Raw genomic sequence first — 24,632 nt, forward strand, 5'->3', positions numbered from 1 at the left:
TGAGAGTTTTAAGGTGTCGAATGACAGGTTTCAGAGTAACAGCCGTGTTAGTCTGTATTCGCAAAAAGAAAAGGAGGACTTGTGGCACCTTAGAGACTAACCAGTTTATTTGAGCATGAGCTTTCGTGAGCTACAGCTCACTTCATCGGATGCATACTGTGGAAATTGCAGAAGACATTATATACACAGACACCATGAAACAATACTTCCTCCCACCCCACTGTCCTGCTGGTAATAGCTTATCTAAAGTGATCATCAAGTTGGGCCATTTCCAGCACAAATCCAGGTTTTCTCACCCTCCGCCCCCCCCACAGACAAACTCACTCTCTTGCTGGTAATAGCCCATCCAAAGTGACCACTGTCTTCACAACGTGTATGATAATCAAGGTGGGTCATTTCCTGCAGAAATCCAGGTTCTCTCACCCCCTCACCCCCCTCCAAAAACCACACACACAAACTCTCTCTCCTGCTGGTAATAGCCTATCCAAAGTGACCACTCTCCTTACAACCTGCATGAAAATCAAAGTGGGCCATTTCCAGCACAAATCCAGGTTTTCTCACTCCCCCACCCCCATACACACACAAACTCACTCTCCTCCTGTGTATATAATGTCTTCTGCAATTTCCACAGTATGCATCCGATGAAGTGAGCTGTAGCTCACGAAAGCTCATGCTCAAATAAACTGGTTAGTCTCTAAGGTGCCACAAGTCCTCCTTTTCTTTTTAAGGTGTCGAATGTGAGAAAATTCTCCTGACTGAGCTGTGGGCGGAGAGTTATTGTCAATGACAGGTTGGGGAGAAGCGAATTGTATGCTTGAAGAGGGGAGAGATTTAGTGAATAAAAATGACCTGGTGGAAATGTCCCAAAGGTGCTTAGGAACCTGAGCTGGAAACATCCCGCCTGGACTCTCGGCCATAGCGCTGTGGACATGCTGGTTCGTGGTTTCATACTTCGGGTTGAGTTCAGCTTGGGGCTTAAAGCAGGGATTCAACCTCTCTGGTTTGTCTGAAGAACACGGTGTGTCCTCCCCAGACTTGCAGCCCTTCCCCTTTGAGTCCAGAGAAGCAACTGGCATTGAGCGGGGAATGGTTCTGCCAGACTGGGTGTGGAGCTGAATTGCCCAAACGTCCTCGAAGCCTAGGGCTCTGAGGGGCCAGCTCTGTCTCGGTCCTTTGGGCAGGGCAGCTGCTTTTCAGATCTCTCTGGAGCTGGGAACTGTCAAATTCTGTGTATAAAACACACCTGGTTGGTTGGTGTTACCAGGTCTCCCGCTCCTGATCACCCACAGCACCTGTCGCAGCCTGCTGGCCACACGGCCAACAGTTACTCCTTTACCGCAAGTGGGAGGGTCTTCTGCTGTGGGTGCTTCAGCTCCTGCGTTCGGGATGCAGCCACGGCCAGATCCCTTCTATAGCCCACCCCCTTCTGGGAGCGTTTGAGGCTTTAAAACAAAATACCTCGCCAAACTCAGCAGAACAAACTGCCCGGCGCTCAAGCGACTTGCCCACACTTCCTCAAATAGACCCACTGACTCACAGGAGAAAAACTTACTCGTGTACGCTGGTTGGATCATAGGAATGGCCAGGCTGGGTCAGACAGGGGCCCATCTAGCCCAGGGTCCTGTCTCTGATGGTGGCCAACACCAGAAGCAAGGAAGGTGCGAGACACCTTGAAGTTGGGAGTCGAGGAATAACCTACCCGTGGGGGGCTGGGTAAAGTTCCTTCTTGACCCCGTTAGAGTGGGTGGGGATGGTTCTTTGGCCTGCAGTGTACAGGAGATCAGACCAGGTGATCTGACCTGAGAGGCTGATGTGTGCCCTGCCGCCGGAGGGGTGTCTGTCCCAGCTCGGCACCACAGTGAGAACCCCCCAGAAGGCAGCGGGCAACTGATCTGCCCCGATTCCCCGCCCTGCACCACACACCATTGGTGGCGTCCTGTCTCTTTTCGTCTCAAGTCCCTGGTTTAATCCATAACCTCACGTCGCTTTAATTGGAGCTTCCTGAACGTCCCCGTTTCCCTGAAGAGATGCCGCCGCCTCCGTCTCTTTCAGCCGTTTGTAGAGTCGCGTGCGCTGCGGGTCAGGAGTCGGGCAGCAAAGGGATCCTTTCATGGCTCACGTCAGGCAGGTGCCAAGAGGGGTCAACCTGCAGCAGGGGCCGATGCTCAGGAAATGCGAGGGGTGGGAAAGGTCGTTCCCGCCGCGCCTTTTTTGGGGAAATTGGCGCCGCGGGATGCCCTGATGAAAGAGCCGAGGCAGTTCAGTTCCTCCTAATGACAGGCCGGGCCGAGCGCGAGGAAGTGCTGAAGGGCACGGGAGGAAAGCCGCCGCGCAGGCGTGTGCCAAGGCACGTTTCCTAAATTGCATTTCAAAGCTCCATTTTAAAGAGCCGCGTGGTTCTCCCTGGGCAGATGTGCGCTGTCATGCGTGTGATCTGTGCTGTTTTAGAAACCCTCCTGCCCTCGCACCCCCCGTGCCCAGCCTCTGCAAGCCCCCCTCCCTCTTGTTCCATCTGAGACACCCCCACCTTGCTCCTTGGATCCGTTTAACAAAGGGATCCAGGTGGCAGTTGGGAAGGGCTGCAAGGCTGGAATAATCACAGCAAAGGGGGGGGAACGTGACAGGGTCTTGTGCGAGGAACAGTCCGTTCCCCGCACCAGGACGCTCTGTGAAGGAGGCCGCAAGCCAGCTAAGTTCTGCCACCTGGCTCAGCCTGCCCCACGATCTGTTCTCCATGCCCGTGCGATGGCAGAGGAAAGGGAGTTAATTAGTCCCCTAGAGGCTGCTGCCCAAGTTCAGGGAGGGTGGCAAGGGAGCAGCTGCTGGCTGGAAAAGACGGCGTTTGCTCTATCCTCCCCAGTATTTTGTGTTCCCTGTGCAAGCAATCCCACGCCATCCCCCCCTTGCCCGCACCTGGCAGCTTGGTTATAAATAGACCGTGCATGCTGTCAGGGCTGCAGGGAAGAGAACTGCGCTTGTTTTCCTGCAGCCGCATTCACAATGTGGAGGCATCAGGTGAGACTTGATTCGTAGGGGAAAGAGACCTTGCAGCCCTGCTGAGCCAGCCACCCGAATTCCTGTTGCAGGCCAGCTCCTCTTCTCCACCTCCAGCCCCGGTGGGAACGCCTCTGCCGACGGGCGGATGTGCTGGGGAGGGCCGGGTGTGAGGCCAGAGGCTTCCAAACTCAGGTCCATGGAGGCCTGGCCTGGGCTCTGTGGGGAGCCTCGGGCGGATCCTGCCCACTTTCAGCAGCTAACGCTCCCTGGAAGAAGCTGTCGGCAGCGCCATATTTTCCTGCTGTTACTGTTGCACGGGACCAACGGCTGCAGGTGTCCCAGGGAGTGGTGAGCTGGTGAACGGAGGGAGGGATGGTGCAAGAGCGGGGCTCCATCTGTTCATCGAAATGTGGCTCCGCCGAGGTTGTAGCATGAGATGCCCCGGTCTGGGTTTCAGCTGGGGACCAGTGTCTCATCGGAGACTCCTGAGGGTAAAGCCCTAGACTGGGGGGCCGAGATCCGGCTCCAAGCTGCCTTTCCTCCTCTGGTCTGTTGTGAGCGGTCTGTGATTTTGCTCTCCTTTCGTTTCTGCAGGGGGGCTGTGGGATCTCGAGGCGCAGCCCACTTGTCTGGAGGTGGGGGCCGGACCGGTGCGAACCCTGCTGACGCTGGATGACACCGTGTGGGCCAGCTGTGCCAACCAGGTCACCGTGCTGGATGCTGCCAGCCTGCAGGCTCAGGTACCTCCGTGGTTCGGTGCCCCGTGCCGTGTGCAAGGCTGGGTGCCAGGTTTCCAACCTCCTTCAGGGTGGGGATTCCTTCCTTTCTGCCCTCCCCACAGCTCCTCGAATGACATGTCGGGTGACTGACCAGGTGGCCCAGATGAGGCCTGGACTAGGCTCCTATTGGGGCTACACTGACCTGGTGTCGACTCCTTTCCCCACTCCTGCATCTGTGCGGGGCATCCCAGGGAGTTTCTGGCCTGTGCTCTCTGCGTGGCTGCGCACAGATTGCTCAGGCTGTAAGATGCGGAAGGTGGCTGGCATGGGGTGAGCTTTGCTTGCACCCTGCGAGCAGCCAGGGGAGAGGAGATAAGAGTATCGTGTGATGGCTGAACATGCCGGGGTGAGCCTCTCTTCTCTCTCACTCCTTGGGGTCACTGTGGCTTTAGCCCCACCAGCCCACGCAGCCCCAGTGCCGTCTCATCCTTAGCGCTGGCAAGTGTTCAGGCCAGCCGCTCTGGAGCGAGCCCGGCCTACCCCTGCACGCTCTTCCAGGAGTCCTTTGTCTCAGGCTTGCTCCCTACTTGCTTTGGCACCCTGCGGCGTGAAGGCCGGAACGATTGCAAAGGGAGAGGCCAGTGTCTGGGGCAGCCTGGCTGTGCGCCCCTCGGGCGGGGCTCTGAGCAGCACGGGAACGGCACTTGGACAGCGGGCACAGAACCCATGGGAGCGTGCGGCCGGGCGGAGCTTCATGCTTTCAGTGCTCCTGCTCACCTGTGAGGTCCCTCTGACCCCTGGCTTCAGATGCGTCTGGAGGGTGACTGGATGTGGGGGGAGGAAGGGAGCTGCCAGAAGCACTGGCCTGGGGAAGTGGAAAGGGGAATGCAGCTGTTGCTGGTGGAGGGGGATGGGGAGGAAGAAGCAGCCCCCGGCAAGGTGTCTGGGGCAGGCATGCTGGATGCTCAGTAGTGGCCAGGCGCCCAGCGCGACATTGGGGGGCCGGGTGGGTTGAGGCAGCGTGTGACGCTGTGGGGGCGGGTGAAGACGGCATCAGAGCTATGTAGGGAGGAGCCTGAGGATGGAGCTGCTCCAGGGGGAGTGTGGTGGGTGAGGACCGGCTGCAGGAGGGTGGGTTGGCAGAAGCCTGGAGAGAGCAGGGAAGTTGGCAGCATAACATGAGGCCTGGCTAAAGTATCGGGAATGCTTTTGGGGGGTGGCTGTTGGCGTTCGGATCCTCCCCAGTGCACCCAGGGTCTCCTGCACCCAGAGGGATCGGCTAAGCCCTCCTACATCGTCCCAGATGCTCCGCCAGCCGGGACAGGCTGAGCTCTGCTGAGTCCACTCCCTCAGGAGCCAGCCAGCAGGGCCAGGCTTCAGCCAGAGGCCACTCCATGAGTGCCTCCAGGTGCGTCTACAGACCCGAGCTCAAGCTAGCGAACTTCAAATAACAGCTGCTTTGACGCTGCGGCAGGCTGGGCTTGCTGCGTGGATAGAATCATAGAATCTCAGGGTTGGAAGGGACCTCAGGAGGCATCTAGTCCCACTCCCGGCTCAAAGCAGGACCAATCCCCAACGAAATCATCCCAGCCAGGGCTTGGTCAAGCCGGACCTTAAAAACCTCTAAGGATGGAGATTCCACCACCTCCCTAGGGAACCCATTCCAGTGCTTCACCACCCTCCTAGTGAAAAAGTTTTTCCTAATATCCAGCCTAAACCTCCCCCACTGCAACTTGAGACCATTACTCCTCGTTCTGTCATCTGCCACCACTGAGAACAGTCTAGAGCCATCCTCTTTGGAACCACCTCTCAGGTAGTTGAAAGCAGCTATCAAATCCTCCCTCACTCTTCTCTTCTGCAGACTAAACAATCCCAGTTCCCTCAGCCTCTCCTCATAAGTCATGTGCTCCAGCCCCCTAATCATTTTTGTTGCCCTCTGCTGGACATTTTCCAATTTTTCCACATCCTTCTTGTAGTGTGGGGCCCGAAACTAGACACCTACTCTGGACTGTACCTACTCTGGGACCCAGGCAGCTGGTACAGCCCATGCTGGCATGGTTTTACTGCTCTTGTTGGAGTGAGTTCTGTTAAGGCTAGTTTGGCTCCGTCTACACATGCTGCGGTCATACTTCCCGACTGTAGTGTAGCCAGACCCATGGGGCTGGCCATCAACCCAGCTGCATTGCTCAGGGGTGTGAAAAAGCCACGCCCCTGAGCGACGTAAGTAAGCTGACCTGAGTCCCCGCATAGACAATGCTGGGCAGATGGAAGAATTCTTCTGTCAACCTGGCTACCACCTCTTGGGGTGGTGGATTAACTACAGCAATGGGAGAAGCCCTCCCATCAGCGTTAGGCAGTGTCCACAATGATGACCCTGTACTGCTGTAGTGTTTCAAGTGTAGACAAGCCCGCAGTGTGTCTGCAGTGACTGGCTGGGCTCCTGGAGATGGGGGCAGCCCTTCCCCTATGCCCAGAAGCCGAGCCAGCCCCCTGAAAGACTGCAGAGAACCCTTTCTGCGACTGGCTCAGCCAGCTCCGGCTTGCCTCACCTGTGAAAGACCAAGGCAGGATTTGCGGGCAGTGCCCTGCCTGGCCACTGCCTGCCGCTGTCGCTGTGCACAAGCTGCGGTGGCTGGAGGCGTTCTCTGGGCATTTCCAGGGCCTCCATCCCAGGCCCGCTCCCACGCTGTCTAATAGCAGGCCTCTGACGACGGTGCATTTCTCGGCTGAGCACTCCCCGCACTCCGACCGGCCACCGCCTTCCTCAGCGCACTCCCATGCTATGATGGAGATGGGCTGCTTCCAGGCTGCGTGTGCCCCGGCCTCTCTGCCGCCTCATGCCTAATGGGCTGTGATTTGATTGGAAATGTCCCTTGGCGTGCGGCGCGGGTATGGGAGGGGAGCATTCTCGCTTCGTGTCTATTAGAGCGCTGGGGCGCGCTGTTCGTTAACTGGCCTCCCCTGTCCGCCAGCTCCCTGGCTGGGCCAAGTTAACCATTTGCTGGTTGAATGGGACAGATCGGCTGGCCCTGACTTGTCTGTGCAAATGGGCCTGGCACTCTCGTGTTCCAGTGATTCCACAGGTCACAGTGGCAAGAGATGGTCAGAAGCTTGGCTTGGCAAACCCAAAGGCAGGGGTGGCATCTAACCCACTGGCAGTGAGTGGGGTTGCCCCCCGGGAGCTGTCTTGCGCTGTTTGTACAATGCCAGACAAAAGGGGTCCTATTCTTGGCTGGTCTCTGGGCATTTCCATACTACAGATAACTGTAGTAGCTCAGCCCACAGAGAGGATAAGGATCTACTACTACAAGTGGTTGAAGGAGATCTCCTTTAGCACCAGTAAAGGCCTGTTCTGATGGAGCGTGGTTTTAACAAAGACCACGTGCTTGGAAAGCCCTAGCGGAGGGGATTATAAAAGCCCACATGAAGGTGACGCTCGTCCAGGTCAGTCTGAAGGTACTAAACGCCAGGCTCAAGGGACTGCAGACTGCAGTCCTGAGCCAGGTGCTGAGTTCAGGGTGCAGTGGGCTCGCTGGAAGGGATTCAGAGGTCCCGCTGAGTTGGGGAGTGGGTGGGCAGGAGAAGCGGAGGCTTTAAAATAGGCTTTTATAGTCTGTTGCTCTTTCTGGCTCTGAAATGGTTAAATACAAATGCGGCAGCCCCCGTAAGACTCCCCAGTGCCTAGTAAGCGCCAGGGTGTGTGTGGGAGGGGGAGCTCTCAAACACTGCCCGCGCCCCAGCCTCCCACGGCTGGTACTGCCAGGCTAACTTTGGGGGACCCCTTAGCCATGCCGCAGACTCAAGTCTCAGATGCTAAAGCTGGCGTAGCTGGCAGCACCCCACGTGCCCCCTGGCGAGGTGACACTCGGCTCCACTCTGAGCCAAGCTGGAACACAGGCCCTGAGATTTTATGTGCCCCAAGCTTGGGGGACAAAGAGGCATTTAAGGCCGCTCCGGAGGCTTCCTGCTGGGCGTGGTCCGGGCAGCCGGAGCTTGGGTTTGGCAGGTTGGCGTTTCAGTCCCTTGCCTGGCCTGTGCCTGCTCTCAGTGGGAGCTGCTGGCGACGCTCCACCAGCGAGGGGCTGTTCAGGGTCAGGTGGAGTCCGCGCTGGGGCACATGCATGAGTCAGGCCCTCTGCAGTGGGAGCCAGGCTGCCCTAGGCTAGATCCCTCCTGCCCGATGAGCTGTGTGGCTGCAGCTCGTTAGTTGAGCAGAACAAGCTTCCAGCTGACGATGGGCTGGGTGGCATCGTGAAGGGGCTTTTTATTTTTTTCCCGCCTCTCTGCGTTGGAGCGCAGATTCCCCTCCGGCATGTGCCTCTCTCCAGCTGCTGTAAGACCTTTTCTCCCGTAGAGAGCTTTGCGCCGCCCGCTTTAACTCGGGCGCCGGACCTGACGTGCCTGGGTTCTGAGCCGCTGACCGCCAGATCGCGAGCACCCTGTCACATGACTGCCCGGCAGCGTGTCCGTGGGGCGGAATCGGTCGCATCTGCTCAGGCTGGTGGCCCAGGTAAGGCTCTCATGAGCCCCTAAGGAGCCAGCCTGGCTCTGGGAGAGGGGACTGCAGCCTGTTCCTTCCTTCTTTCTTCCTCTTGAAGGGCCACTCAGGTACACCTGTGCAAACCCACCCATGGGGGCTGCCCAGCTACCATCAAAGGAATAATTTTGGCCTCCTGGCCCTGGTTGCTGGGGAGGACGGGAGAGCTGGAGAGAAGCTACCTTGACTCCCTAGTGCCAGGTGGGGTTTGTAGGGTCCACACTTTGAACCCCACCCCCCAATCCCCACTCCTGTCTCTGTTTAAACTTGTAAATTGGAGCTTGGGGCCTTGGAGATAAGAGAGGAGCCCGAGGCGTTCGTGCTTCTAGTCCCGTTTCTGAGGAGAAATGCACTTTAACCCCCACAATGCTGAGGAGAGGGGGTATCGCAACTGTACAGCGGGGGATGCTCTGGTGCGCTAGAGACCTTCCAGTGGCGCAGCTGTATCGATGCGGCTGCACTGCTGTGAGCTGCCTCGTGTGGGCGCTCTACGCCGACGGGGCCCGTTTGCTTAATTAGCCCCCCATCAACGGCAGCAGCCTCTCCCACCAACATAGCGCTGTCCACACCAGCGCTTAGCTCGGTGTAACTTACGTCACTCTGGGGGTGGCTGATTCACCCCCCTGAGCGACACATGTTCTACCCACATAAGTGGAGGTGTAGACGTAGCCTAAGGCAGAGAGGCCAACTGATTTGTCTGAGGTGATGCAGCTACAGGCCGGACTGTCCTGAAATTCAGCTCGGGTCTTATCCGCCAGACCCTGCTTCCTCTATTCTCCATTGTGCCAGCCCTGCCTGGAAGAAAAGAATCTAGCCCCGGATCCCCAGCAGGTGTAGATCAGTGTCACTCGACTGGTGTCAATGGGCCACATCTCCAGCTGAGGATCCGGCCCCTGGGGCCGAGTCGCTGTGTTCCAGCGCCGCACCTCGCGGCGGCTACGGTCTGAGCTGCCAGCCTTGCCTCCGCAACTGTATAACCCCCTCTCCGCCGCCCCGGCAGGGCAAGCTGCAGTCCTGGCCTTTTTGCTCTTGTCATTTAAGACCAGCAGTGTGCTGGCGGCTTTGAAAAGGGATCAATACCACCTTTAGCCTGCGTTTTACACTGGGTCAGAGATTGCTGGGGGTCAGTGAGCTGCAGTCGGTGGGGGCGGGGGAGCAGAGACTGAGACCCGCACGTCGACAGCCCAGTTGAAATGGAGAAGTTGCAGGGAGGCGTGCGCGGTACGGGGAGAGCTGGCCTTCCGCACCCAGCAGCCCATTTCCATTCCGTGCGGGAACGAGGTGAGCTCGATCCATATTTAATAGCGAGCCGCTCCTGCTGGGAACTGAACAGGAAATGGACTTCGTTCCACAGCGCAGCCCTCTGGCTACAGCTAATGACCGTCCCCGCGGGCATCACACACGCTCCGTCTCGCCAGCCATTACCCCTCCCCGGGCTGGGGCGGAGTGAGCAGGGAGGTGGGGGTGGGGAGCTCTTGTCAAGGGAGACAGAGGGCGGCCCGGGGGTGCTTATTACCTGTAATTGCGGCACTTTCCAGCGTGCGGCAGCCCAGGTCGAAGGCCGGGTAGAATCATCAGCGCTGTTCGCCGGAGATGCTCTTTGCTGTCAGACGTGTGTGTGTGTGTCACAAGTAACTTCCCTTCCCCACGTCGCCCCCCATCACATCTGATTCTGCCTCTTTCCCTTCATGTGCCTGACCAGCCCCAAGGCCAGGCAGATTCAGGGTCGCACAGTTCCCTCCTCCAGCCACGGCTTCTCCTTTCTAACTCCCCTGAACCAATGCCGGAAGGCGTTGGCTTTTACGCCGAAGGGGGACTGCGTCCCTACGTGTAAGCAAGCTTTTCTGCACCCAGCTCCGGCAATGCATGACAGTTCTGGCCGGCAGCACCCATTGCCAGGCCACGCACACAGCCCCGCCCATACGCCTCGATCCAGACCGGCAGCGCCCCCTGCTCCACACCTCTGCCTGGGCACCTCAACGGGGTGCAGGAGGCTTCTGAGTGGGTCTGGATCCCCACATGATCTCTGGCAGGTCTCCCACTAGCCCCCGCCGGGGCTCTTCGTCAGAGCGGAAATCCCCAAACACCCCTTCTGTATGGAGAAGGGAAATGGCCGGAGCCACTGAGCCTTGTCAAGGCCATGGATATGAGGCAGTGTGAGGAGTAGACTGTGACCTAGGCTTAATGCAGCCAGCGGGAGACCAGTGAACAGACTGAGGCGGGTGACGTGGCCCTAAACCTGAGGGGGGAAGATGATTTCTAGCAGCAGTGTTCTGTACAGGTCTGACGTTTGGGAGGAGAGCGTCGGGGGGCTGGCGAGGAGGTTACTGTGTGTTACCGCTTGTGCTGGGCTACGCGGTAGGGGCTCGGATACTGTGGCGACGGGCAGCAGTATAAAACCCCGAGAGAGAGGATCAGGGCTCCATTGTGCGCGTAAGTGACAGGGTCCCTGCCCGGAAGATCTCATCAGATACGAAGACAAGATGCGACAAAAGACGGACAAACCACACGGGGAAGGATGAGGGTAGCGGTGAGTTCTCAGCGACTTAAGCTAACAATGGGCGTAGCGTGATGGTTCCAAATACGTGACAACTAGCGAGGGAGGGCGGCGTAAGCTGCTGCTATTCCAGGAAGGTCACTGAAGTTGTAGCAAATTCCACCAACTGAGGCCCTGCGTCGGTGTGTCTATATAACAGAGAGATTGACACAGGCATCCACCCAATGTAGCCTTCGTTATCTGGCTTTCTTGTAGGCATCACAGCAGAAGTGTCTTGGGGAGAGAGTCGTGGTCTTACAGACCAAGCCAGCCTGGGAAGAAACACGCAGCTTGTTACGGATAAAGCAGACAAACCTAGTGGTTGGGGCTGGCATAGTTAGCAGAGAGCAAGTTGAGGGATGACTTTGCACGAAGGGCTCCTCTAAAGCAGCTGGCCATAACAAGAACCTGGATGTGATATCATAGGGGAAGAGGAGAGGGGGATTTTAAGACCACGCGGAGTTTATGAGGCTGGCAATGCAGTGATAGGGCTGAAGCTAACCTGCCTTTCGCTGTCCTGCTTGAATTACCTTCCTACAGCTCCGGCAATTACCGTGTAGCAGTGCCTGGTACTGTTGGCTAGCTGGCCTTTGACCCCAGAGCTAGCAATGCCTCTCACTACCCAGGATGAGATGGGAGCCAAGGCAAAAGATCTCCTTGTTGCTTGGCCTAAGGAGGGAGTGTTGAATAGCCTTTTCTCCCACCCTTAAATTTCACATTTAGTGCCCAAACTTACTTTGCATGTATTAGCTGCTGTAAAACTGTCATAACAATGGGGCCGGGGATGAAGAATGCATTGTGGGCTGTATTGGGTTTTTTCTCTCCTATCTTATTTATGCCATGAGCCGTTTGGGACCTTTTGCAGAAAGGAAAAAAAGTCTGTGTGGGGCATGCTGGGTAATGCTATGCAAATCGGCATGTGGGCTGGGAAATTAACAAAGTTTTAGGAAGGCTGCAAAGCTGCCAGAAGGTCAGCGTTCCAACATTCAGGGCTCTGGAGTGCAGGATATCAGGGGTGTCGCTTTCCTCCACTAAGTCCTTCTCTCCACTCTCTCAGTTCGTTCTTAATGAAAATAACAAATTAAGGGAGACAGTTGGAAACTGAAATTGGACCAATGGATTGCCAGACATTCTGTGGCTAACTAGTTGGGTCTTAAAATGAAATCGTCATTTAATGGGATGTTTCTCGTGGGACCCTGCAGGGATCAGTTCTTGGCCTTATGCTATTGAATATTTCTATCAATGACCTGGAAGAAAACAAAATCATCACTGATAAAGTTTGCAGACGACACGCACGCATTGGAGTGCTAAATAATGAAGGGGGCAGGTCACTGATATGGATTGTTTGATAAGTGGGGGGCCAGGAATTAATACATATTAGCATGGCTAAATGTCAATGTACACATCTGGGAACAAAGAACGTCGGCCACAGATACAGGATGGGGGATTTTATTGTGGGAAGCAGCAACTCTGAGGAAGATTTTGGGGTTGCAGACTGGTCTGTATCACCTCCCCAGTCTTAGACAAGCACTGTCATCTACAGGAGCGAGTGCTGACCTGGGTGGAAGGATGAGTTCTCACCCGAGGTCTGCCACGGACTCGTTGGGTGGCCTTAGGTCATCAGTGACTTGGCTGACTTTGATGTGCTGAGTGTCTGCAGCTCCCACTGAAGCTGGGTACCCAGGACCCCTTGAACTCAGGCCACTTACCTCTTTCTTAATTTCCCCATCTCTGAACGTGGATGACACCTGCCCACCTTCCTCCCGGGGCGGCCTTGCATTAATTAACGCTCCTACTGCAGTTTGGGGACGTATAGCATTGTGTTAGCTCTGCGAATTGACAGCTTCCTCCTCCCCGTATCAGTTGAACAGTCACTTAACCACATTATTACTTCTCTTATGACTAACGTGAGCCACCAGAAGTATAATGGCATCTCTGCAAACCCCCCTCTGGTCATGGTATAAATAGAATTTGACGGAGCTCTGTGTAATCGGCTCTTGTATTTTCATGAATGGGACAAAGTGCTGGATGATAAACCACAAGGCAAGTAAATCCCATGCTGGTTGAGAGCAAGATGGAGGTAACCTAACGAGTCTCTTTCCAGCTCCCAATTTCTGCTTCAGTGATAATCTTGCCCAATCCATGCCTGGTTTGCTCTGTCACTTTGGATAGGCAGCTCTCCCTCAGGAATGCAAACACCATTCATTTGTTACTGTATTGTAGCCTGGCTGGCTCCAGCTGAAATTGGGTCCCTGTCACGCTAGGCGCTGTACAAACATTAATAAGAGACAGGCCCTGCTCCAAAGATCTTGCCATCTAAATAGACAAGGAGAGGAAGCATGGTCACCCTCCTTTTACAGATGGAGGAATTGCAGCAAAGAGAGTGCGTTGCCCAAAGTGACCCAAGAAGGCAGGGGTGGAGCAGGGAATTGAGCCTGGATCTCCTGAGTCCCAGGCTAATGCATTAATCATGCAACCATACTTCCTCCTTTAGCCATAACCCACCCATCACCATGGTATCTAGGCTCCTGATGTCCAAGAGATGCTGAGGACCCATTGCTCCTGTTGGTTTTAGTTGAAGCTGCAGGTGCTCGCACCTCCGAAAAGCAGGCCTCTCTTTACTAGCAATTCATGCGTTACACTCGTCAATGTGACTTGAAAACCCAATCCAGGCACCGGAACAACAGACTGTGACAGCTTTGGTTTTTCCCTCGATCGTCTGGGGAAAAGTGAGGCCAATCTCGTGACGAAGGTACATGCCTCGCATTTAAACCTGGGTTCTATTTCTGTCTCCGCTGCAGAGTTGCATGGGTCAGTCACTGAACTGCTCTGTGGTGCCTCTGTTTCCTTGTAGGGGGTCATAATTGAATCATGAACATTTACAAAGCCCATTGAGATCCTTGGCTGGATGGAAAGAGTAATGAGCCAAGTACTGTTGGGGTTTTTTTGCTTCTTGAGCCTTGACTAGGTCCAGCTGAATCCTGCCTCAGGCAATCGTGAACTCTGTCCTTTAGGAAGGTGTGTGTGTGCGTCTTTGAAAAAGCCATCAGAAAGGAAGAAGAAAAAGGAAGGTCAAACGACTTCCTGGCAATTACCATTAGAATTGTCCCAGCCTGTGTCGATAGCCAGCATCCTCAAACCACCACCTGTGAGTGAAGTGGATTTTGCCTGCCAGAGAATGGTTCTTTTCGCCATCCCAGAGTTCATCATGTGGACAGTACAGCTGAGGAGGCCGTGAGGCAGGATAGGCTTGGGGTTAAGGCCCTGGGGAGCATAGCTCTAATTCCCCTTTCTGCATGACTTTGGGCATGTTACATAATCTCACTGTGGCTCAGCTGTGACAACCCATCCTTCATCTGCCTGGTCTATTCAGATTGCAAGCTCTGCTGGGCACAGACTGTCCCTTACTATGTATCTGTATAGTACCAACCTAATCAGATGTTGATCTCCACTGGAGCCTCTAGGTGCTGCTGGAATCCAGTTAATTAATAATCACCCAAGGAATTAATTTTCCTGCATAAATAAATGTGCAGTAGCCACCTCAACCAACTTCTTCTTTGGAGACCATGGTGCACCTAGGGGTGTTCATTCCAAGCTTAGCTTCCATATGGCTGGAGTTGGAATGATCATCTACTTGCTCCTTGTTTTTTAGAACATTTCTAGTAAAAACCCCAATGTGGATGTTTTATGGGAAGAAGCCTATAGGAGACATCCCACTTCAACCGCCTTGGACCTCTCCTCCACTAGGGACAGACTGGAGGAGATATTTAAATCTATGGTTAATAAGAACATGTGTTCCAGGCGATGGAGGCATTAGAAAATGTGGAGGGTTCTCTCACAGGGGAGACGAGAGGAGATGCTATGTTGAGTTCCATAACTGGACAGAAGAAGAAATGAATTAAATGGAACGAGTGAGGGGAAAATCCATAGTAGTTCGTTATTCTAATAAGAGCTGGTTTCTTTTCATGCAAAATGTCAAATTTGAAAACATAAATTTAAAAAAAAAGTTAAGACAAAGATTGAGAGTTGAAGTCCATAAAGTCATGTTGGGAAACTCTCTGATCTGATCCAGCCACTGGCCTTAATGTTTCTACCCTCAGTTACCCCCACAGTCCGTGGGCTGCAAACGCTCGCTGGGGTATGGGCAGCGCCGCAGCTGGAAGTTCTGGCGCTGCCTCTGTCGTTCCCAGAAAATTCGCTCTGTATTATAACACGACCTAGAGGTCCCAGCTGAGATCAGAACCTTGTTCGTAGTCATAGAGCCCAAGGCCAGAAGGAACCACTAGTTCGAGTCTGACCTTCTGTATATCATAGGCCATCACCACCACCCAGAGCTCTCACAAAACCCAACAATGGAAATTAGACCAAAGTGAACAAGATCCACGCTCCATGCCCCCTCAGAGTCCTGGCCCATCCTCCCAATGTCCCATCTCCAGTCATGGCCATCCCTGATACTGCAGAGGAAGGAAATTAAAAAAAAAAAACTTCCCAGAATACATTGGGCAGGATCTCTTCCTGACATCTGCAGGTGGCCAGATGAAACCCTAAAACCTGGATGCTCCCTGTACACACTACAAGAGATAGTCCCTGTCCCAAAGGGCTGACTGTTGAAGGAGGCAAGACCGAGAAAGGAAGTATTCTCTCCGTTTGTACCCCGCAAAACTAAGGGTAACATTTTGAAAAGCCCCAACTGACTTTCCATTGCCAAAAGTAACTTAGGCTCTTAGGCTCCTAAGTCACTGAAGGTGAAATTTTCAGAAGTGCCTACGTGACCTATCCAAGGTCTCTCAGGAAGGATGTGTTAAAGCTGAGTGGGATATGGTTTTTCCACCCTGAGTCTGAAATCTTTTCCTTTCTCAGTTTGGGTCAAAAAGCCCAAATCTCAAACATTTGCAAACCAAAACTCCAGGTTCTGTGGTCAATTGAAACATTTTGTTTTGATTTCAATCTTTTTTCCTCTTTTTAGACTTTTTTCCCCGTCTCCTTAGCTTAAATTTCCAAACGAAAAGTCATTAACTGGAAAACCACAAATTCTTTTCATTTTGAAAGTATCCAAACGTGCCGTTTTGAGGAGAAAAAATTCTTTCTTTTGAGTCAGGAAATTCCTTGAACCTGACCCTGTTTCGTGAACAGCTTCAGTTTCAGCAAATCAGCATTTGTTGGGGGGGCAAAAAAAGCCATTGAAAAATTCCCAGCCAGCTCTAAAGGTGACAGAGCTGGGAACTGGAATCCGGTTCTGAGTCCCATTCCTTAACCCCACATTCTTCTCAAAATACCAGGCTCAATCCAGGCTCCCATTTCAACTCAACAGAAAAAACTCCCATTGCCTTAAAGGTGGTTGGATTGGGCCCCAGGTTCCCAAGAAGGCTTCTTCTTATCAACGGCAGCTTGGAAGTTTCCTAGCAGGACTGATGTCTCATCAATACTAATGACTTTTCCTGCCTTGCCTGCTGCTGTGTGGATTTATAGGGCCTCTATTTTATATAGACATTTCTAGGTCCATAAATACTGTGCTGCTGTAGGTAAGCTTGTCGCAGCATTTCCAATATAATATTCAGGATTTTATAACTCCCACCATAAAATTTTGCTCCGAGCTGGGACACGGAGCATAGGCTCTTGGCCCAGAAACGGGTTTTATTGTTAAACTGGGGGAGGGGGATAATAAATCAGCTGTTCATCTGCTTTTAATCACACTACTAACGCATGCTGGTGGAGGTAAGAATGAGCACAGGAAAGGTCGTCCAGGGATTAGGACACTAGCCTGGGACTTGGAAGACCCTGGTGTTCCATCCCTGCTCCGCTACACACTTCTCTGTGCAGACCTTGTGCAAGTCACTTAGCCTCTCTGCGCAATGGATCCCCCATCTGCAAAATGGGGATAATAGCCCTGCCCTTCTCAGAGGGGCGTTGTGACCCTAAATCCATTAACAGTGGCAAGGTGCTCTGACATGATAGTGATAGAAGTAGCTTGGATGCGATCCCACAAGCAGAGTTATTTTGGACTCAACTGCACTGGTGTGGAATTAGAGCAACTCCTCTGACATCTAGGGAAGCTAGTTATGTTGGTGTAAATCAGGAAGGAGAAAAGAACCTGACTTTGTGTTAGAGATTTCCATTTGGCCTGAACCAAAATACCAGACTCAGACATCTCTAAACTGAGAGCTGGATGCCAGACTCTGCAGCTTGGGCTCATGCACCTAGTCAGAAGTCTAGCCATGTTCCTACATACCATCCCGTCACCTGTGAAGCAGAGGGTACGTAAAAAGACTGAGATTTTCACCCACTTGGCTTCCAAATCCCCTAGATGGCTTTAAAAAAGTCTCTAAAGCCTGCAGATTTTATGTATTTGCTGGATGTCCATAGGGTCAGACCGGATGGGGCATTAAAAGGGTTCATTTAAAGCAGTACCAAACTCCAGACTGGACTTCCTGTGGCTTGCGGCTCTTTCTTTCCTTTTTTGTGCCCCAGATATGAACAAATAGCTGCCTTTTATTTTTAGCTTTCCAGGAAACAATTAGTCTCTTCTATGGGATGTCTTTGAGTGCCTCATATTTGATGCGACAGCAGTTTAGTGCATTGTTTTGGCCATTCATTGTCCTCGGAGGCCTAATAGCACCACAGAAGTGATTAAACTACTGAGGACTCTGCATAACCCAAGGGAGCTGATCCAGTGAGATGCTTTGGATCATTGGCAGAAACAAGAGTGGATGATGAGATCTGGACATAGGGTAGTTACCCAGTCCTGACTTTTCTGTTAAAAATTCCTATTGCCTAGCACCCCAGTCCAGGAATGGGACCTCATTGTTCTAGTTCCCCCCACCCCACACACACACACACACTCTGAATATGAACATGGACATCCTGGGGGAACCTTGAGTAGGAAGAGGGGTTATTTTACGGCTGCATTTGGCACTGGTGCGACCACAGCTGGTATCCTATGTCCAGTTCTGCGGCCCCCAATTCAGGAAGGATGTTGATACATTGGAGAGGGTTCAGAGATGAGCCACGAGAATGATTGATTAAAAACATGCCTTAGAGTGAGAGACACAAGGAGCTCAATTTATTTAGCTTAACAAAGAGAAGGTTAAGGGGAGACTTGATCAGTTTATAAGTAACTAGACGGGGGAACAAATAGCTGATGGTGGGCTCTTCGACTGAGCAGAGAAAGGTCTAACATGACCCAGTGGCTGGGAAATTGAAGCTAGACACATTCAGACTGGGAATAAGATGTACATTTTTAACAGTGAGAGAAATTAACCATTGGGACAATTTAGAGTTTTGTGGTGCACTCTCCATCACTAGCAATTTTTAAAATCAAGATTGGAGGGTTTTCTAAAAGATTCCCAACAGCTGCACACAGAGGGAGCACCCGGTCGGGCCTTTGTGTAGCACTCCTCTGCCAGACCTTTCAAAGAGATTTACAAAAGCAGGTAAGTATTAGCCCCATTCCCACAGGTGGGGAAACTGAGGCACGGAATGGCAAAATGCCTTGCCCAAGGTCCCATGCGGGGTCAGTAGCAGAGCGGGCAGGAGGACCCATGCATGAGGGCTGCTTAGACCGTGTTCCCTGACTCAGTTTTCCCCAGGGTATACCGAGGATGTAACTTAACTGGGAAATACAGCAGAATCCTCCAGCGCATGTCTGCAGGCTAGGCTTGGTAAGCGCCTTCCCTGCGTTACAATGGGTCTGCGTGTTTGCCGGCTCTTTGTTCAATGGGCAGCATTCACAAGGCCTGTCTGTTTGGGGAATAGTGACTTTCCAGCGTGGCAGCTAATTTAGTAGATGGAGCATTGGAGGCGTGGGGGGAGGGAGTTCCCTGGAGCATGAGCAGGGGTGGGGGCACGGAAGGGTATCTCTAGGTCAGTGAGAAGATGGAAAATAAGCTCATTTAAATGAATAGCAAGTTGGTATTGGCCAGACCTGAATTCAATTCCCGGTACACTTGAGCTGAACAGATCCCTGATGGAGGTGGAGGGTGGCTGGGGGTGTGAGAGAGACCCCGTCATCTCTGGATTCTGAGAGGGGAGTGGATGTGAGCAGCAGTTTGGAGGGTGCCTTTGGGTAGGCAGGTGACGTGTCCCGGGCTGTGGAGAGGGTGTGGGTGAGGGATTTGCTTGTTACGTCATTGTATTCGCTTGTTTATAAATGCTCTCCCAGTGTTCCTCCTTTTGGGGTCTAGGCTGTGCAACCCTTAGTGCACTATGTAGCCCCTTGCTCAGGTGAGCAACCTGGCTGACTTCAATAGGAGTGAGTAAGTGCTACTGTGGGTAATTCAGGGATGCAGAACCCGTTTGTACACAGTGCAGCGTGTGCTGACTGGTTGCTCCTCCCCAAAGCTGGCCGCGTGTCAGGATGGGCAGCACTTTGGTACTGTGCAGGAGTCAATGGGATTACTCCTGATTTGACCCCTCAGTCAATCGACTTCTTATCGTGGCTTTGGCAGCCTGAGCCATGCAGCAATTCAGTCTCTCTGTGCATGTGTCTCAAGCTTGTCCTTGGTTAACATCTCTGAGCAGCTCCCAGCCCCCGTGTCTCCAAAGATCAATATGTCGCTAGTTGCTGGTTTCATGTAACTTCTCCTTTTTCCAAATTAGCTTTGTTTGTGTCCCTTTGAGGTGAAGCTGAAATGCCACAAAAGGTCAGCACTGAAATGGGACCTCTTCCCGCTCAGGAGACCAGCCCAAGGGCTGGAGATGGTGATACAGGAGTGGTTGAACTTGACGTCTAGCCGCGGGGTGGAGGGCAGGGGAACCTACTTCCTCATACCAGGAGTTCGGGGGCTCGTGGAAGTGGCTGGGTCTGACACCGGGTATGTCTTTTACAAGATCCTCCTATTCAGCTGAGCCAGCGTAGAGGGGGAGAGAGGGCCATCACCCTTTGCTCCAGTCCCAGGACCCCCCAGCTCTGCGAGAGGAATCCCGATCTGCTGCAGCCTCCATGGCCTTCTGGTCCTGTTACCTTTGAGCAGTCGCTCATGGTGCGGAACTGTGGTGGTGGTGGGTTTTGATGTGAATGAACACCCACTGGGGACCAGGCTGGCTGCTAGCTGTCTCGGGACAGCTTTGTTGCTTCCGGGACAATCCGTTGTCTCTGGATTTTAAGAACAACCACTCACCTTGAAAAGACCTTGGGCAAGCGCCTTCTGAGACCTGAAAAGAGGATGGTGACACCTGGTTACCCAGTGTTACCACCTCGATGGAGGTTGTCCGTGTGGTTCTCATTAGGCTGCTTCGTTTGGGGGGACAAACTCATGGCTTGGTGGCAAGGGGTCATACCTGCTTTCAGACCAGCCCTCTCTCGCTCTCAACCAGCCTGATGATGAGAGGTGTTGGGTGCTGGGAGGGGACCAGTGTGTCTCGGTGATGCCAAGTAGTCGGTTTAGAAGCTACACTAAGGGGCTCCTGTCTAGTTCTTCTCAGCCAGAGGCTCTGACACGGGACTTCAGAGGGCATGGCAGAGGGGGATGTGGATGGCCCCATTGTTGGAGAATAAATCTCTGCTACTTGAGGGCTGGTGCAGAGGGCAGGAGGAAGCTGAACGTTCTCACCTGACTGGGAGGTGGGGGGCTGGATTCCAGCTCCTTCGATGTGTGGGACAGGGACAGCATCTCATTTAGAGCATTGGCTGTCTTGCTGTTGGCTTCATGGGGAGCAGGACCAAGCTGCTCGTGGCTCTGGGTTATGGGCTGCGTTGTCTCGGTCAGGCGTGGCAGTCAGGAGATCCCAACGGTCAGCGTGGGAAATTCAGTGAAGACTCATGCATCCTAACATGGTGGTGCCTCTGTCTTTATCAAACAGTGTACCTGTGGCACGTATCCGCTTTCTGAGCGGGGCCCCGTCTGAAGTCATCACTGTCTTGCAAAACTCCCGAGCTAGTGCCCTCTAATCTTTCACCCTACTCTTTGCCATCTCCAGGGTAAAGAGGTGACATTTTCCACATGGAATCCACCTTCCCCTAGAAACCCCTTTGGCCTGCGTGGAGCCCACATCTTAGTTCCTCGTGAGCAATTTGGGGGAGGGACCATCTTTCTTGTTATATCTGTGTGGTGACTAGCGCAACTGGGCCCTGATTGAAGCCTCTAACTGCAACACAAATAATCGTGATGCTTCTCTTCTAAGCCTGACGTGCACAGTTGCGCTCTTCCCTACCTCCCCAGCCATTATCCCAGTTTTGGGGTGTAGGGGGAAGGGTAACAAGGGTCCTTTGTACATTACAAATCCCTGTGTTCTCCACACTCGGAGAAGCCATTTTGCTCAAGAAGTTTGAGATGGGTGGGACGAGCCAGCTGAGTTCTGACACTGGAAAGCTGGTGGCTTTTGAAAATTGTTCTAACTTCTTTTGACCTCCCATAACTCAAAAAAGAGGCAGCGTGTAAACTTCAGGTTTATTTCATGCCCTGATTTTCACTGCCTGGGGCCGTATTGGGTTTTTTTTAGGTGAGTTGTAACACCGATGTTTTCAGTTATTGGAGGTGAGCTCTGCGGGTTGGAATGTGCCATGGGAAGTGTTTTGGCAAAGGTTGCAGCTTTATCCCAACTGATTGGTAGGTTTGGAGTAAAAGTTTTAGAAGCACCTAATTCTCCCTTTCAGAAGTGACTGGGGTACTTAGGCATGGAAGCGCCAATGACCGCCAACGAGCTTTAAGCTCCTGAGTGTCTAAGGGCTTATCTGCACGGCCAGCCATGGTATGAATCTACAGCATCCTAGCTTGCCACGTACTAACGGCACTAAAAGTTCTGTAGTGCATGTTGCCATATTCCTGTTTGGAGTGGTCGCTCAGATACATGCTTTTGAGATTGTTTTGTCCTTTATGATCCATAGCTTATTTTTGTTAAGGCACAAACGATCCATTGTGAGCTTTGACTTCCTGGAGGAATTCAGAAGCCCTGACTCCAGACCCTATTTTTAAACAACTCGAATTCCTTTCCAAAGCCAGGAAGAGTATAGAAGAGTCCTCGCTCTAATCTCTAGACCTCACACTGCCCAGGGCCAAGAACAGAACCCAGGAGCCCTGACTCCAAGGGTATGTCTACACTGCCGAAGAAGACCTGAGGCACAGCCGAGACTGGCCTCGATCACCTCTCTTGGGCCTTGGGCTGTGGAGCTATGAAATTGCAGTGGAGACATTCAGGCTTGTGGGGTCTCAGAACCTAGGATCAGAGACAAACGTCTACACTATCTTTAGCCCCGTGGCCCAAGTCAGAGTCAGCTGACCTGGGCTCTGAGACTCAGTGCCAGGAGCGGGAGGGGGTAGCACCGTCTAGACAAACCCACAGTTCCCTGCAGAGCAGAATCTTGCCACCTGTACTGTAAATCTAACCTCAGAGTTCAGCTTTTTGTCATGAAGTCCCTGTGTAAATCAATTGCCACCAGGCCTGGAAATGAGTAATTGTTTGTTCTAGACAAAATTATTCCCACCCCTTCCCTGGGTTGAACTCTTGCCAGGTTAGACTAAAGGAGGCTGATGCCTGTATGGGGAGGGTATGGGCATGGGTGATCTACACTAGGTGGGAATAGAGGGAATGGAGTTTTTATGAGTCCGTAAAATCCACTAGGGACATAAAATCCACGGTTGCTGCGGATCTTATTCAGATGCGAGGTTGATGGGCAGCGGTATGAAACCCTTAGAGAGCAAGACATCAGCATCGCGCTGAAATCTGAACTGCAAATCTCTTCGGGGTTGACCAGTGAAATTCTCAGAAAGTTGATTGAATGAGCCGTGGGTTCCCCACCTTAACCCTAGCGTCCCTGCTAAGGTGAGCATTTACTCTGCTTCACTGGAGTGCTGCACAGACACAACGGGAAGTGTGATCCCTGCTGATAGTTCCCCTGAAAGGACACAGGGTTTGTCTATACTTGGATCTGGCGGGTGATTCCCAGCTTCCGGGAGCTTACCCATGCTGGCTCCGAGCAAGCTCGCGCGCGAACAACAGAACGTAGCTGCAGCAGCGTGAGTGGCGGGACTGGCTCGCTGCCCCTGGCTAGCGTCCCCAGGGTTGCTTTTCGGTTCCCCTCCCCCACGTGAAAGGGTGTTTGGATCCAGGAGTTGGGCGCAGGGGCCGTCTCTAGGGTGGGCAGCAGGCCAGGCTGGGCTGCTTAGTCGTGGTTTCGTGTGTGGCGGCAGCCGTGTGGAATGAGGGGCCCCGGCGGAAGGGGCACTGTTTCACTTGCACTCACAGGGTGGTTCTGCTAGGATCATTTAGCAGGAAGATGGGAGCAGAGGCTGTGAATTCCTGCGCCCTACGGGCACTGGAGGGAACAGCGCTGTCTGCACGCACTCTGATTGGTGGGGGTGGTTTAAAATCGAGACCTGGCTGATTAGAAACCAGCCCAGACCATTCCCCTGCTCTGAAGTGCTTCTGCTTCACCCCAGGGCTTCTCTCTTAGGCCTGCTTTCCCCTGGTCACACTGACTGGTCTCTGCTTTCATGCCTGTAGCCACTAGACAGGGGGAATAGGGTGGGATTGATCCTATCAGTAATTTGGGGATCCTCTATTGTTGTGTCCCCCTTGCTTTGCAGGCCTATGGGACACGCCTCACCTCCAATTAATAATAATCCCGAGCTCTTATTTAGCACTTCCCTTAGAAGATCTCAAAGTGCTTTGCAAAGGAGCATGGGATCATTAACCCCATTTTACAGATGGGAAAACTGAGGTACGGGGAGGTGAAGTGTCTTGCCCCAGGTCATCCAGCAGGTCAGTGGCAGAGCCGGGAATAGAATCTGGGTATCCTGAGTCCCAGCCCAGTGCTCCATTCACATCCCAGCATTTGCCTGTGATTTTGTAACCAGTTACTAGCCCAGTCACCTCGACTGGCCACACCAGCACTGCCCCCGTTCCATTGGTGCAGTGTTGTGCCATGGCAGCCATGTTTGTGTTTCCATGACCGTGCTGCCTAACTGGGTTTGCTCTAGTGCATTGTGGGAAATTGGGGACAGCTATCCCCTAGTGGCAAGGCAGGGGATGGATCACACCAGCAGCACCGAGGGCAATGCATTCTGGGATGTCCTACCATGCAGAGCTGGCAGGATTGGTCAGTGCAGTTATGCAATACGAATGGGTGTAGAGAGTCCTGTCCACCCAGCAGAGAGATCCCACTTGCTGGCTCCAGGAGTTCCCACCGTGCAGGGTGCAGGCACCTGCCATCTTTAGTTCCCTCCGTGCACCCTGCGTAACGGGCCGTTCAGCACCTGCCCTGTGATAACATGCTCCACAGCGATGGCCCCTCTCAACCCTCCTCTTTTGTCCCCCCCGCAGCAAACCTTTGAGGCCCACCCGGACGAGGAAGCCAGTGTGACGCACATGATCAAGGCGGGCAGCGGCGTCTGGATGGCCTTCTCCTCGGGGTCCTCCATTCGCCTCTTTCACACCGAGACCCTGGAGCATCTGCAGGAGATTAACATAGCAACGCGGACCACCTTCGTCCTGCCAGGTAGGGGTGGGGGGGAGGGCGGGGCTGTTTCTTAGGGGGCAGCCCACTGAGGATCAGCCCCAGAGCCGGTGGGTGTGTGGGGGAAGGCCGCTCCCTACGTGCTTGGGGTGGTAGAGAGGCCGTGAGGAACGGGGGAGCATCTCCATGGGAAGCGCTTGACCCTCTGGAAATGGGAAGGCTGAATGTCGTCTTGGCCACATGCTGTGACAGTAACAGTTGCTGGCAATGACCTGGCGGCCAGGAGCCAGCTGTTCTCAGGGAGGTGTGGATTCGGTGACCTCCTCCAGCTTCTTCATCCCAGTGTGCAGGCCGTGGGTCCATGTGGAAGGGGCCCTTGTGTCTGGGGTGAGGCAGGCTGCTTTAGCACCCGTGGGGCCCAGCGGCAGAGCTTTGGCAGGGGTCAGGCCTGGC

The 24,632-nt window shown here is 53.4% G+C and overlaps 1 protein-coding gene across 9 annotated transcripts in view; it reads left to right on the top strand.

Moving 5' to 3' along the window:
- ARHGEF10L (Rho guanine nucleotide exchange factor 10 like) overlaps window positions 1-24,632 on the top strand; it is a 186,700-nt gene that overhangs the window by 151,269 nt on the left and 10,799 nt on the right. For all 9 annotated transcript variants that reach the window (XM_043531746.1, XM_043531742.1, XM_037881154.2 and 6 more), the window contains 2 exons: window positions 3,592-3,737; window positions 24,047-24,221. In XM_043531746.1, the coding sequence (XP_043387681.1) occupies window positions 3,592-3,737; window positions 24,047-24,221 (321 nt within the window). The remainder of the gene's footprint in view (window positions 1-3,591; window positions 3,738-24,046; window positions 24,222-24,632) is intronic.

This window comes from Chelonia mydas, chromosome 18, assembly GCF_015237465.2.
Source record: "Chelonia mydas isolate rCheMyd1 chromosome 18, rCheMyd1.pri.v2, whole genome shotgun sequence".
Lineage (NCBI taxonomy): Eukaryota > Metazoa > Chordata > Testudines > Cheloniidae > Chelonia > Chelonia mydas.